Genomic DNA, 14,833 nt, shown 5'->3' on the forward strand with positions numbered 1-14,833 from the left:
GTTGGTGCCATTGACTTTGGCTGGTGGTACAAGTGAGAAGTGGAAGCAAGGTAACATCATTGCCCCAATTGTTGTTGGAGCTGTTTTGCTTCCAGTATTCGCTGTGTGGGAATACTTTGCCAAAGACCCAATTATTCCAATCACGTTGATGAAAGACCGTGGTATTTGGTCGGCTGGTTTAGTTTCCTTCTTGTTTGATTTCGTTTTTGCCGTTGAAGCAAGTTTCTTGTATACCGTGTTGATTGTTGCCGTTGATGAATCTCAGAAATCAGCAACTAGAATCACCAGTCTTTCTTCCTTTGCATCCACACTTTGCTGTATGTTCTTTGGTTTATTTGTTGTCTACTTCAACCGTTTGAAAGGATTTGTGATTTTCGGATGTTCATTGTGGATGGTTGCCTTTGGTATCATGTACCACTACAGATCAACATTGAGTGCCCATGGAGGTATTATCGGTGGTCAAATTGTCATGGGTATCGGTACAGGATTCTTCTCATACCCCCTTACTGTTTCTGCTCAAAGTTGTGTTAATCACGAACATATGGCAGTCATTACATCTGCTATCTATACCCTTTACAGAATTGGTTACGCTGTTGGTTCTTCTGTTGCTGGTGCCATTTGGTCTCAAACTTTACTCAAGAAGTTAAGCAAACACCTCGATTCAGCTACAGCCAACAGCGTCTACACCAGTCCATACGTTTTTGCTGAGACATACGCCTGGGGATCACCTCAAAGAGAGGGTGCTACAAAAGCCTACGGAGAAATCCAAAGATTATTGATGATCGTTTGTTTGTGTTTTGTTGCTCCAATGATTATCCTTTCACTCTTTTTGAGAGACAAGAAGCTTGGTAGAGAACAAAGTATAGAAAACGTTGAAACGGAAGATGAAAAGGATTCCTTGTTCAGCTATATCAAGACTTTTGGTGGAAAGAGAGGTGGACAAAGAGATGAAAAGGCTTAGGTTAGTTTCTTATTAGAGTATTCCCGTAAACTGTATTAATAGCAATTTTAAATGAACGTATTTTAATTCAAACTTAGGGTCAGTAACAGTCGTGTATTTGCTGTATGAACCCTCATCAATTGCATTGATATGTATCCTCCTTGTTGCAAAACATAGTCATCTTGAGCTACCTCAAGAGAAAAAAAAGGTTGTCACGGGACTGTTTTGGGTTAGGGCTAAACCCCTAAGAAGTAGTGTAACAAGCACAGAGAGAGAAAAAAAAATACACCGACTGGGTGAGTGAGACTCTAGCATTATTGAAAAAAAAAAAATTGATAATTTCCAAAGCTAAGCACCAAATTGAAGTAACTACGGATAGTCAACAATCAGCCAACATGCTTATGCCAAGAGAAGACCGTAAAAAGATCCACCAATACTTGTTCCAAGGTATGTAATATTCGCCGAATGTGTGTGGGAGATTGTGTGTGAAGAAGTTCATGAGAATTGAACCGAACAGGAGATACATTGTGATTGGGAACATAGAGGAGCTATTGGTTTGAGTGAATATGAAACATATGGGAGAAGCAGCGGCCATGACTCTAACGTGAAGTTCCATGTAGAGCAATTTGAATTTTGGAAAAGCCATATCATGAGAAGTAAAGAGAGATCCTAGATCCAAAGCGAAAATCCCAGTTTACCGACTACCAGAAAGCCTTAGACTATTGAAAAACAGCTCACCTTTTTCACCTGTGAGCTCATCGCACGAAAACTTCCACCATCGTCCACCATCTTCCCAAATCCAGAATACTAACTATTTCCTCTAGAGGGTGTTGTTGTCGCCAAGAAAGATTTCAACCAACCAAAACACGATGAAATCGACACCAAGAACTTGTACGTCATCAAAGCCTTGCAAAGTTTGACCTCAAGAGGTTACGTCAAGACCCAATTTTCATGGCAATACTACTATTACACCTTGACTGATGAAGGTGTTGAATACTTGAGAAACGAATTGAACATTCCAGAAGGTATCTTGCCATTGACCAGATTGAAGAATGCTCCAGCTGAGAGACCAAGACCAGCCAGAGGTGGTGCTCCAAGAAGAGGTGCTTTCAGAGGTAGAGGTAGAGATTAAAGGTTTATTTTGTATGTAATTAAACGAGGAATAATTTGTGTATTGATGAACTTGTAGACAAACTTCTTCTCTTTAGGAAAGCTATTGAAATCTACACAGGGTGATATTAAATTGCCGTCAGCTATTAATACATTTTAAATCTAAGACATGTTACTCACTTCAAACAAGAAATCGGAAAACCCAATAGTTGCAGTTCCTGATAAGTCTTTATCATACTTTTTGAATATATCCGTCAATTTCCTCAAATAAACCAACAATTCTATAAAAGAATCAAATTTCAATCGACCAACCTCTCCACTATCTTTTAAACTGTATTTGGAAAATAAATGTAGTACTAAATCAATATCCAATTTATATCCAATTTGTTCAATAATCTTCTGAAACTCCCCAAATGATACATCGCCAGATTTATCTGCGTCTGCTTGAATGAACAACTTCTTGTATGCTGACAAGTATTTCCATAATGATACAAATTGGTCAAAATTAAGTGATTTGTTAGAGCTATAAGACGATGAAGACGAAGATCCATCACCTTGATTGGTAAATAAGCTCATCATTAACTTGATGGTTGAATCCTGGAATCTAGTATGGTCAAAATTTAACAACGCATATGACAACTCTTTGCCTGATATTCTACCAGATTTGTTGACATCCACTTTCTCAAAAACGCTCCTCAATTCAATCTCCAATTTCTGCTTTGAAGATAATGGCTTCTCATTTAAAGATTCTTTCGATTTATTCACTGGTCGTTGTTGACGTGGAGGCAGCGATGTCACAGGCGGGGGTTTTTTGCCAACCGAGCCACTACTACTACCATGGACAGACTCGTACTGATTTCGTGGCAGCTGATATTGTTGTTGAGGAGTAGGAATAGGGGCCTGTTGCGAATGATAGCTGTGCTGAGATTGTAGCTGTGGTGGTGGTGGTGCTTGTTGTTGTTGTTGTTGGTATTGCTGTGGGTGTACTGGTTGTGTATGATTCAGATATATAGGCTGGGGCAGGCCGTACTGTTGTGTATATTGCTGCTGGGATTGTGGTTGCACTTGTGGCTGTACTTGTGGCTGTGGCTGTGGCGGCGGAGGCATTTGATAAACTGGCGGTTGTTGGTACATTTGCTGTGGAGGGAAACCTGTATTTTGCGGGGGTTGCTGTTGACGATAGTAATCATTCGGTGGAGGCTGTTGATAATATTGAGGCGACTGATAGGATGCATTCGAATGCGAGCTTGTATTTCTAGATTGCTGAGGTGGCTTGTAATTGACCTTTGAGCTGCTTGAATTAGACTGTTGTGCTTGCTTTCTATTATTGTACTGTTGTTGATGCTGTTGATACGATGCCTGTTGCGGAGTCGGCATTTGTGGTAAATCGTTCATGCTTGGACAGGATAGGTTGGAGTATAGAGGGGATGGCACAGGCTTCAAAGAAATTCCGACTCTAGTATAGCTATGTTGAGTTACTATTAAACCTCCACTGAACCCTTCGTTATTATAAACAGTGTTTTTAAGAAAAAAAAAAAGAACCAAAAAAAAGTTTTGATTAAGTACAACACACGAAAGGAAAGGAATGTGGACGCATTTTGCATATTACACGACACGAAGCGCTACCATCAAAACGTTAGACACATGACGCCTCCCTATCAGCCACATTAGAATAAATATACGAGGGTCGCTTAAATAATTTATACAAAACATACTTAAATAAAATAACTTCTCCAAAGAACACCCTCTAGGTCTTGGATTTCATCTTCTTCAAACACCTTACTGTCAACATGCCAACTGTCTTGTCTATCCTTTCTAAACCGTCCAAGCGTTTCTTTAGCAGTTTTGCCCACAATACCAGGTATACCGGTACACTTATTTGCAAGGGTTGATAACAACAGTGGCATCCATTTCGGTGGAGGAGAAGCAAATGGGAAAGCACTAATTAAAGCTCCCAAACCTAAAGTGGCACCATGTAAAGCAATGTGATCAGCAGGATCGATGTTTTTGAAATTTCGTTTATATTTTGCCCTTGTATGGTCCAATTGTTGCGAGTAGGCATCACTGAACCTTTTGACAACCTCATCGACCTCATCCAATGGTAACATATGGATCAATCCTGCTAAAGTTCCAGCTTCGGCTTCTCTTACTTCAACTTGTTTGTGGTAAAGCAACGAATTGGTGATGTTGATAATTCTTCCTCGTTGGCTCTTTGTCAACTTGAACAAATTCTTAAAGAATATAGTTTCGGTGAATTCGCCAATAACAATGGACTGCACAATGTTTAGCTCTTTCTTGGCGTAAAATTCCAACATCGCAACAACATTTTCCAAGTGATGACCGCTGTATGAAATTTGAGATGCCTTTTTTAGTACTGAAATAGGGTCAATATTTCCCAACTGACAAACTTCTTTCAAGTTAATAAGCTCAAGTAAAAACGGGACAATATGAGTAGGTACGAGATCTTGAAACAATATGCTCAAGTTTGTACTGAGCTCTTGACTCAACCAAGTCAAAATGGTAGTGGCAGAGTTGATGTAGTTGGATACGAGAATCGTTTGTGGATCTAAATGAACCACCTCGGTTCTCCATTTTTCAGTTTGTGTGAATAGTTTGGGAACCTCATCAAATAGTTGTCCCTTCTTTTCATACAACAACAATTTGCTGTGGCTGTTGCAATCGTGCACAAACGTTTTGCAATCCTTGACTGCTTCAACATAGTAATTCAACGACACCACTGCCATCAAAGACCCAATCTCTTTTCTCACCAAATTGTACTTGTGATTCATATTGGCCAAACATAAACCCAAAAATCTATCAGAGTCAGCTAATCTCCATGAAGTAGAAGAAATTACCGACTTGATAAAGCTTATCCTTGTTGAATCTTTAAACGCAGAATCTGAGTTTGGATCCAATTTAAAGTTGGCAATCTCCTCAATAACCTTGTAAAACCGTCTGCAGTCGGCGTGGGCTGGAACCCAAAGACAGAAAACACCCCAGGTTGCCAGAGTTCCTGGAGATAAATCGTGCTCAAGGATCTTTTTCAAGTACTTGACCACAAAGTCATCTCTCTCCTCCCAGTACTGCGGTAAAGTATGCTTCGAACTCAACAAGATTCCAGAAAACATTTCACAAGTTACAATATTAGCACTCTTTTCTTCGCTGTCGTAGATCTCATCAACAACAGACAACAAGTCCTTGTAAGCCAACTTGGGAGTGAAGCCATTTGATATCAACATTGACAAAATCCCAATAAACATGACATCCGTAACTTGGAAAGCACTAGTGTTTTCTGCCTCGGAAACCCACATCTTTACAATCTTCAAAAGCCACTCCTTGTCAATAGAATGGCCAAGTCTCCTCAATGCGGCTTCGTCATCAGAGCTCAATTGTAATTTGTTACCCAGTTCTGGTGATACTACTTGAATGTTATCGCCCCAAAACAACCAACCGGTGTTGGGCTTTATGTCAACAAAATAATCAGGATGAGTGTAATTGCCAAGCTCGCTCACCCATTTTGACGTAAACGATTCACTACCAGAGGGTTTTGTATCCACCACTTTTAAACTCCTAACCACAAAATCCAAGTCATACAACTTCTCAAGGCTATAATCGTACTGACTAAGCACATTCAACTTGTTCAAGACCCTTGTTACCCCTTGTAATGCATGTCTCGAAATTATTGGATGCTCTGTCGAAGCTTCATCAACAAACATCTCCAACACATTTCCTCTTGTAGGGATGTCCAAATGGGCCTGTATATTCAGCAATAACTCCAGATTCAGTAAAGTAATCTTCCAATGCGAACTGTGTTCCTTTTCCTCAAACACCTTATCTTGGAGCCTTTCCAATTTGTCAAAGTACAACTTGCGTTTCTTTTCTTTTGCCAATTGAACTGCCTTAATCTCCAAATCAATGTACTGGTCAGGAGGCCTTATTTGATCAATAGCTTCGTGATCAAGCAAACACACCTTGCTGGGAGTACTAATACCTCTACCAACTCCGGCATACAAAGTCTGGGCTAGATGATAGACCTTTGGATCATCAATTTTAAGACATCTGTAAAGTAAACTGACGTACTTTTGGATATTGAGATAATCGTTTTGCAATTTTGATTTGATCCGACGCAAAGAAAACACCTTCAAAATACTTTCAATCTGTTGATGATCATTTGCATCCAACGACTTTGCGAGGTTCTTAAAGGTTGACCTTATAATATGGTTATATGATCCACTGAGTCTCCTCATACAGTCTAATAAGACCTTCTGTGCGAGTCCAGCAATGTTGGTATATGTCGAGCTAGAGAGTTTAACCACATCCTCTAGCAAAACGCGATCGAGATTAGTCTCAGACCTTGCCGTCGCATGTAATGCCACTCTCGACTCATGGTATGCCTCCAATCTAGCTCCGATGGCAATACGAGTAAATGGCTTTCTCACCCGGTTAATAGTTTGAAGATACTGAACATATCCGTAGTCAATTTCAGCTACACTGGAATCGAGAAGCCTCTCCCTACCAACATCTGACATCCAGGCATTGGTTGCAAACAATAGATTCTTGAAAATTTTGGTGTTGTCATGGAAATTACTGACTAAAAATTTGTGAATAAAGTGCAAACTTCTTCCAATTAAATGCCTCGTTTTGTGAATCTTCAAGTACAAGTCTCTGTGCTCCTTGTGGCGAGCATTATCACCAAAAAAGTAGTTTGATGTATATAAGCTCTTCTCTCTAAAGGTGATTGCCGGGTTCATCGAGGACATTTGGATCCCCTCAATTCGCGGAGTTTCCCTACCAGATAATGCTTCAGGTGCAGAGGAATCTGGCCTATCTGGAATACGGAAATGACGATGCAAAGTATGCTTGCCTTCAGGAGTAGACTTCATAGCCTCATCCTCGTCCTTTGTCTCGTGCTCATTTATTAACTCATTCATTTTGTCAAAGTCGGCAATGTAATCAATAAGATCCTCGTTGCGCAAATCATCCAAAATCTGTTGCATATTCTCACTGACTTTGTCATCATACAAAAAGTCCTTTTGTGTCGAAACATCTTTGATATCTCTTATCTGTTTTAATAAAGAAAGTCTTTGCTGAATCGATTCAGCTTCGTGGTCCAAGTTTGGAATATCTTCCTCAAATGAAGGATCCAACAAAAATGATGTCCCACTTAGTGAGCATGCGAAATACAAAAGATTCATTCTCAAATCGTCAAGAACCGAGAGCGAGGATTTAGAGTGCTCTTGTTCATAATTCTTCATCAACTCAATAACGTTCTTTGTACAAATGGTAATATGATCGTTGAAGAACTCATAAGCAAAATTAACGTCCTTTTCAGTAGGTATAAACCAGTCAAACTTGATATCCTTGAACCTATCTGGAGAGTCCCAAAAACCTCCCCAGCATTTTTCATCAACTCCGTGCTCTTTTTCATATGAAGGAGAGATCAAACGACTTTCGTTGATTCTAATTTTGGTGACTGATTGTAAGACCTGGTTAACAAAGAATGTCGACGCAAATACACATTGTCCCTTAACATGCTTCATAAGGTAGATTGAAAACTCCATCAACTCTTTGTGCATATCCACAAGCTGGGCACCTGCATTTCCAACGCAATCATCCAAGATTGTTAAATTCCAAAATAAAGCCTGGTCACGAGGAACAATCTCATCACCGGTCCTTGAAGTACCAGCACCATTTTCGTCAATTTCCTCGCGGATCTTGTCTATCAAAATGCGTGCATTCTTTTTGAATGACTTTGGATGGCGTTTGATTATGGCACCACTAATTTCACCCACAATACTAGCCTTGGTGTGATCAGTGTTGTTAAACACATAATCAAACCACTCATTCTTGAAAGTGCCAAATATATCGTCCGACATGGACTCAAACATAACAATGAAAAACTTTGGCAAAGAAATTGCCAAATCACGCTCGAGACCAGAACTTTTGGTTGGATCTGGCAAATTTTCAAGCAATGGGGGCAACTTTTGTGCCAAAGACTTGAATATTTCCTTAAACGCTGATGTTGACGACACCAACGCAGCAACTTCAGTCTCTTTGTCAACGGCAAACTCTTCAATATCCCCATCGTAAATCTTTCTCCTCAAATACTCAATATGATTTTGAGTAAACTCCATGGCAAGTGATGCATCTCCAAATTCCTTGTTGAGATCGTAAATAGGAGCATAGTTGCATATAGCAGAAAAAACTTCCAATGTCTGTAATGTCTTTTCCAAGTCATTGGAGTCGATACCTGGTAATATCAACAGGAGAATGCGTGTTAAATGGACCCGGAAAATGGGTGTGGACACAATAGACCTCGCCATCGAGTCAATCATTCTTAAAGCGTTGATGACACGATGAGTCGATATGACCCCTTCCAATGATTCGTATATGTCCAACAAAGTGTTATCCAAAACATAATTAGGCTCAAGGAAGGCCAAAAGTTGAAGTGCAGTTACATACTCAACTGAAGCATCATCCTTTTTTGAATGAATACCTGTCTTTACTACTGGAAGCATAATTTTGACAAACTCTTTAACCACTTTTGGCGAAAGCTTCACCTCAGATGGGATATTGTAAAGGTTGCCATCGGGTTGTGTTTCCAAATTGTAGCGCTTGTGAAATTGATATATGAATGCCAAGACTGTTCTAGATATTGCCCTAGTCCACTCACCCGTGTTTGATGGATGAATGTAGCTCTCGATTGCATTGATAAGTGTTTTCAAATAGTAGATTATTCCATTCTCTTCCAAAGCTGTGTCACCAACAATTGAAAACACAACTGCAGAAGCAAATCCGTGAAAGTATTTCAGTTTCTTTGACGCATATTTTTCATTTCTAATACTCAAACTGTTCATCAACTCATTGAATAAAAATTCCATTTGGTCGGCAGACAAGATACCAAATCTTCCCAACTTGACAGTTTCCCTAGACTTTTTGTCGTCGTGCATTTTGAACAACGTGGACATTACTATAACCCCCAATCTTCCTGTAATGTGGTCATCAAGTCCCTTGCTTTTATTAATTTTAAGCCACATGTAAAACAAAGGGCACAAGTAGTGGCGAATATCGTATTCGTCATCGACACCACCAGGAGTAAAATTTATGGGCAACAATGCAAAAGAAGATATTGTTAAAGCCGACGTGTTGACAGAAAAGTTGGAACCCAATTTTTCAAATATCAAGGGCAAACTTTTGGGGTCGAAAAAATAGGAAGCTTTCGATGCCAATTTGCCCAACTGCTTCTGGTCCTTCTTTTCAAATGGACCCAAGGCTTGATCTGGGATGGGGAATAAATGCTGCAATTCTTTGTACAAGTCCTGCCATGGCAATCTCAACCCTCCGTCATAAAGTAGTTTCTGGTCCTTTGTCAAAATCTCAAAAACACGCACATAAGTTTTTATTCCAATATGCTGGCCTCTGCAAAGACATAAAGCGTAATAGACTCGAGCCAATTTTACCCGCAATGAAACAGGCATCTCGTACTTCATTTTAAGCCAAATCAACAATTCATGGGTCCAAGTGCGTACCGTGACTACTGCCGCTGACTTAGGTGATCGTTTATGCTGAACAGTTGCATCTTTGTCATTCTCGTCCTCTTCTAATTCTCCTTGATCATCACTATAATCGTCCGAATCCTCATCTGAGGAATCAAGGTCGTCCGTCATGGGCTCATCCTCATGTGTTTCGGCAGTATTAATCTCAAACAAGTTAGTCTCCAACGCAATATCAACATCTGATATGGAGTCTCTCAATGCTGCCAAGTCTTTGGCACTTATAGTCAATGTTCCTTGTATGTCCAAGGACTTGATGGCAATATACAAATGCGATATAATGTGACTCAAAAATTTGGCCTGTTCCTCGGGGGTTTCGATCTTGTATGGCATCAACAGTGGTGGGTTCAATGTTCTAGGTCTGGACCTTGCATAGAACCTAGAGGCAGGATCCAATTGCAATTTTGCCAACTCTTTGCCATCCTTGGGGTAATCCAAATTGTAATGTTTTTCTCTCGAATGGACGATTGTGTTGTACGATGGACGTCTTGCAGTTACATGTCTTTGTAACGAGTCCCAGGTTGTTGGTGTAAATGGCCTTGCATTGTCTTCCAAGTGAAGCGCAGCCTGCCCTTCTGGGTGTCTAAGCTGACTTGTAATTGAAGCTGCAGTTCTTATCGGTATCGGAGAAGAGACACCCGCCAATTTGGCGTTCTTGATCCTATCTTCTTTATCAGACTCAGGATGTGACATTGGGTGCTAATATAGTGATAAGTGTCAATTGATCGATGTAAGTTGTAAATGTTGCAAAAATGACTGCGAGTGGCAATATTTAAATTTCTTGGGGGTGAGAATGAGAATGAAAAATGTGAGCGAGACTTCCAAAAGAGGAGAGACAGACGGCGAAAAAGAGACAAACTGAAAAGGTAACAGAATATTCTCATTAGTTGGGACAGTGGAGAGGAAATGAGAGTATAAAGTCCCTTTATAAACCCTTAATCCTTAGCAATGAGGAGCACCTCACTATTTGGAGACTAAGCTGATGTATTGTTGGGATATCTCTCCTCTTTAAAAAAAAACCTCCATGATGTAATCTAAAATGATGGTACTGCATATAAACACTCTCATTTGCGGCGTGTCTATTTGGAAATTTCTTTTTTGTGAAGAGCCTTTTCAATGAAACAAAAAAAAAATAAAAAATTTAATTTTTCAATCTTCCCTTCTTCTTCTTCTTCTTCTTCTTGTTGCTATATTCTTTTTTTCTATTCAAATATTACTTATACATACAATTAGCACATAGCAAACAAAAGATGTCTGTATCAGCTTCAAAAGCCAAGAGAGAACAAAAGCGTTTGGAAAGAGAGGCCAAGAAAGCATCCGAGGGAAAGAGTCTTAAAAAGACCAAGAAACAAGTTGAAAGAGATGCAGCAGAGGATGACGTTGCCGATGCCAGTGAACAAGTTGCTAAAATGAAATTGCAAACAGATGAGCATGGATTGTCCGATAGAGTCACCACTGGTGTTTTGGACTCGTTGAAAACATCAAGAGATATCAAGTTGTCGTCTGTTTCTCTTTTGTTCCATGGTAAAGTTTTGATTCAAGATTCAACTTTGGAATTGAACTATGGCCGTAGATACGGTTTATTAGGTGAAAACGGGTGTGGTAAGTCTACTTTGTTGAAATCTATTGCTGCAAGAGAGTTTCCAATTCCAGAACATATCGATGTCTACTTGTTGAATGAACCAGCAGAGCCAACCGACTTTTCGGCATTAGAATATGTGGTTAGAGAAGCCGAGCACGAATTAAAGAGATTGGAAGATTTGGTTGAAGATTTGATTATAAAGGAGGGTCCTGAATGTCCTGCTTTGGAAGGTATTTATGAAAAGATTGATGAAATGGATCCATCCACTTTTGAATCTAGAGCAGCTATCATTTTAACCGGTTTGGGTTTCAACGGCGTCACCATCAAAAAGAGAACAAGAGATATGTCTGGTGGATGGAGAATGCGTGTAGCCTTGGCCAAAGCTTTGTTCGTTAAGCCTACTCTCTTGTTATTGGATGACCCAACTGCCCATTTGGATTTGGCTGCTTGTGTTTGGTTGGAAGAATATATGAAGAGATTCGACAGGACTCTTATATTGGTTTCCCATTCCCAAGATTTCCTTAATGGTGTTTGTACCAACATGATTGATATGAGAATGAAACAATTGCAGATTTATGGTGGTAACTACGACTCGTATGTTAAAACGAGATCTGAATTGGAAACCAACCAAATGAAACAGTACAACAAACAACAAGAAGAAATTGCTCATATCAAGAAATTTATTGCGTCAGCTGGTACTTATGCTAATTTGGTTAGACAAGCAAAGTCAAGACAAAAGATTTTGGACAAGATGGAAGCTGATGGATTGATTCAGCCAGTTGTTCCTGATAAGGTTTTCACTTTCAGATTCCCTGACGTTGAAAAATTGCCACCTCCAGTGTTGGCTTTCGATGACATGTCATTCTCATATTCCGGTAAGGATGAAGACAATCTTTACGAGCATTTGGATATTGGTATTGATATGGACTCAAGAGTTGCCCTTGTTGGACCAAATGGTGTGGGTAAATCAACCTTGCTTAACTTGTTCCAAGGAAAATTAACTCCACAAACAGGTAGAGTTATCAAACACACACATATAAAATTGGGAGTTTACTCACAACATTCAGCCGATCAATTGGATTTAACCAAAACCCCATTGGAATTTGTTCGTGATAAATTCGCCTCAATTTCCCAAGATTACCAATACTGGAGAGGACAATTGGGCCGTTATGGATTAAGTGGTGAGTCACAAACGGCACAAATGGCAACTTTGTCCGAAGGTCAAAGATCGCGTGTCGTTTTCGCCTTGTTGGCTTTGGAAGCACCAAACTTGATCTTGTTGGACGAACCTACAAACGGTTTGGATTTGTCAACTATTGATTCCTTGGCTGACGCCATCAACGCTTTCAACGGTGGTGTGGTTGTCGTCTCACACGATTTCAGATTGCTTGACAAGGTTGCCAAGGACATTTTCGTTATTGAAAACAAAACCGCAACCAGATGGGATGGCTCAATCTTGGACTATAAGAAATCATTGGCCGACAAGGTTGTACTTTAAGGTTTGTATTTATTCAAGTAAAAAGGTGTAAATTTATAGATTAATTAAAGGAAGTATTTAAAAAGAAGAGAGGGTGTAGTTCTAGTGTGTGTGTGGATGGGTGTGGGTATCTTAACTAATGTGATGCCCAAAAAAACAAAAAAAGTAACCTGGACGAGATAAGAATCGAACTCATGACCTTTCCCATGCTAAGGGAACGCGCTACCAACTACGCCACACGCCCTGATTTATGTTTTTGTTATTAGTTGAAAATACATACTCTTACAAACCAGAACACGTTTCTTCTACTTGAAATTTTCATCCAGGGCTTTATCAACGTTATTTAAACACAGTTAAACTGCGTAGGTTATTTGAAATGCAGTGGGAGTTGAATCTAACGTATTTTTTATTAAATGAAAAGATAAGTGTTTGAATTTTAGACTTTTTTCAATGAACTTTTTGATTTCAAACTTGTGTTTGTATTTAATTTTGCTCCATTTTTAACAAAAGAATTAAAATTGAGGTAAAGTTGTCATAGAAATGAACTGTTATTTTGAGAAAGCCTATAGTAGAGATACCTGGGGTACTAGAGATCTAAAGGTAGGGGTATTGTATGTTCTGGATGTTCTCGCAAAGCTTCGGAAATGGTCGACATATACCTTACAAGCTATCAACAATGTTGTACAGTAAGACTTGTTTCTCAAAACAAAATCAATTCTTTAGCTGTTGCCTTAATAGACTAATAGCCTCATCAGACGCTGGAAATGGAAAAGGTTAACGGTTCTGAGTGCAAGACTACCTGCCCCACTATCTGCTCTACCCAAGCCACCCAGAAAAATTAAAAAGAAATAGTACCAAGGCGCTTCGAGGCTTGCCACAGAATACCCCACCATGTAGGACTTAGCACTGTCTTACATACGGCTTCTCTCATTTTTTTTTCCTTTGTGAGATTTATCCTGTCTGGGGCTTTGTAAAATAAGTCAAGAAGTAGTGACAGAGGGGTAGGCAATCACGTAGCAGACCACTTCCTGTAGTGTGCCGTTTAAACCTTGATGTTGTTTGGAAAATGGATAACAGGTGCACAAATGGTGGAGAAATGTCTAGAAATGGTAATGCCGTCAAAATTAACTTTAGAGTTTTAAGCTTTGCTCGAGACATATTTCCTCTTTTAGTTGACAAAAAAATGGACAAAAACCAGTCTTAGCCAACAATGATGCTGTTGTTCTTAGCTTAATCTAATTACTCGCTTACTAGAAATTAGCTGCTACTTTCAGTTTCTAGAGCGTACTGAATTCTACTGCAAGATTTGAATAACCCTCAATGGACATCTGTTTTATTTTTGTGTTATCTGGTTTTTTTTCGGCGTCTCCCAGTTTCGGGATTAATCGACAAAAGAAGATTCCATTTTTTATTATTATTATTATTATTATTTTTCAAATACCGATGGCAAAAAAAAATATCATCCAAAACACTTTGAATCTGCAATAGTCAAAAATATCATATACATATCTCCTCTTTCTCTCTTCTCCGTCGGTTAAAAACCCCGCACCCACTTTTCTCCCTCTTTTGTTCGTATACACTACCTATATTAAAAGGTGGTGGAGGCTTCATTTAGATGGTGGCTTTAAATCTTTTTAATACCATCAATAAAAACTTTTAGTAGAGATGCAACTTTTATGGAATTTCAGTGACATAACAATTATTAGAGAGTGAAGGAGAAAGCCAATAAAACAAAACGTTTGATAAGTAATGCACACGCATATAAAAAATGACTGCCGGCAATTCATTTTTCTTGGTTTCTTTTAAGTATTGTATTCTTCTTATTGTTTGGTAGATGCACACGATAAAATTTTTTTTGTTTTTTTTTTTTGTTTTTCGGTGAAACAACTGGAGGTAACTAGCTGGAACAGGACACAAATCTAGAACTATCCTAAAACTCTAAACTCCTATGAAAGCTTTGAGAGAGAGAGAGAGAGAGAGAGAGGGAGAGGTGGGGTCAAACTTCTTGCATGACTAATTTTTCCTTCCTTTTAAAAGAAAAAAGAATAATTTATATATATATATATATTTAATTTGTCGCTTTCTAAGACAAGCCTTTGGTGTCTAGGATAAGCTTTTGGTTTCTACCTGTTAAAGTGGTCCCATTTGAACAAACTTTATAATTCGGCATT

At 39.1% G+C, this 14,833-nt stretch overlaps 5 protein-coding genes across 5 annotated transcripts; 3 read left to right on the top strand and 2 right to left on the bottom strand. All coding sequences in view use genetic code 12, as the record gives it.

The window, feature by feature from the left end:
- On the top strand, positions 1–961 carry CANMA_004083 (uncharacterized protein; the record flags this gene model as incomplete). The annotated part of the gene is made up of 1 exon (XM_051816322.1): positions 1–961. A coding segment is annotated over one exon (961 nt), but the record flags the coding sequence as incomplete, so codon positions are not given.
- A 380-nt stretch (positions 962–1,341) lies between these two features.
- RPS10 (40S ribosomal protein eS10) lies at positions 1,342–2,072 on the top strand (the record flags this gene model as incomplete). The annotated part of the gene is made up of 2 exons (XM_051816324.1): positions 1,342–1,387; positions 1,765–2,072. The coding sequence occupies 2 exons, from the start codon at positions 1,342–1,344 to the stop codon at positions 2,070–2,072; spliced, it is 354 nt and encodes a 117-aa protein (XP_051670292.1).
- A 140-nt stretch (positions 2,073–2,212) lies between these two features.
- Positions 2,213–3,445, bottom strand: CANMA_004085 (uncharacterized protein; the record flags this gene model as incomplete). Its single annotated transcript, XM_051816325.1, has 1 exon — positions 2,213–3,445. One exon carries the CDS (start codon positions 3,443–3,445, stop codon positions 2,213–2,215), a length of 1,233 nt encoding a protein of 410 aa, XP_051670293.1.
- Positions 3,446–3,765: 320 nt separating this feature from the next.
- BLM3 (Blm3p) lies at positions 3,766–10,296 on the bottom strand (the record flags this gene model as incomplete). The annotated part of the gene is made up of 1 exon (XM_051816326.1): positions 3,766–10,296. One exon carries the CDS (start codon positions 10,294–10,296, stop codon positions 3,766–3,768), a length of 6,531 nt encoding a protein of 2,176 aa, XP_051670294.1.
- A 557-nt stretch (positions 10,297–10,853) lies between these two features.
- KRE30 (ATP-binding cassette family ATPase) lies at positions 10,854–12,683 on the top strand (the record flags this gene model as incomplete). Its single annotated transcript, XM_051816327.1, has 1 exon — positions 10,854–12,683. One exon carries the CDS (start codon positions 10,854–10,856, stop codon positions 12,681–12,683), a length of 1,830 nt encoding a protein of 609 aa, XP_051670295.1.
- Positions 12,684–14,833: the final 2,150 nt, after the last annotated feature.

Source organism: Candida margitis (genome assembly GCF_024628925.1).
Source record: "Candida margitis strain CBS 14175 chromosome Unknown scaffold54, whole genome shotgun sequence".
In the NCBI taxonomy this organism is placed as follows: Eukaryota; Fungi; Ascomycota; class Pichiomycetes; order Serinales; family Debaryomycetaceae; genus Lodderomyces; species Lodderomyces margitis.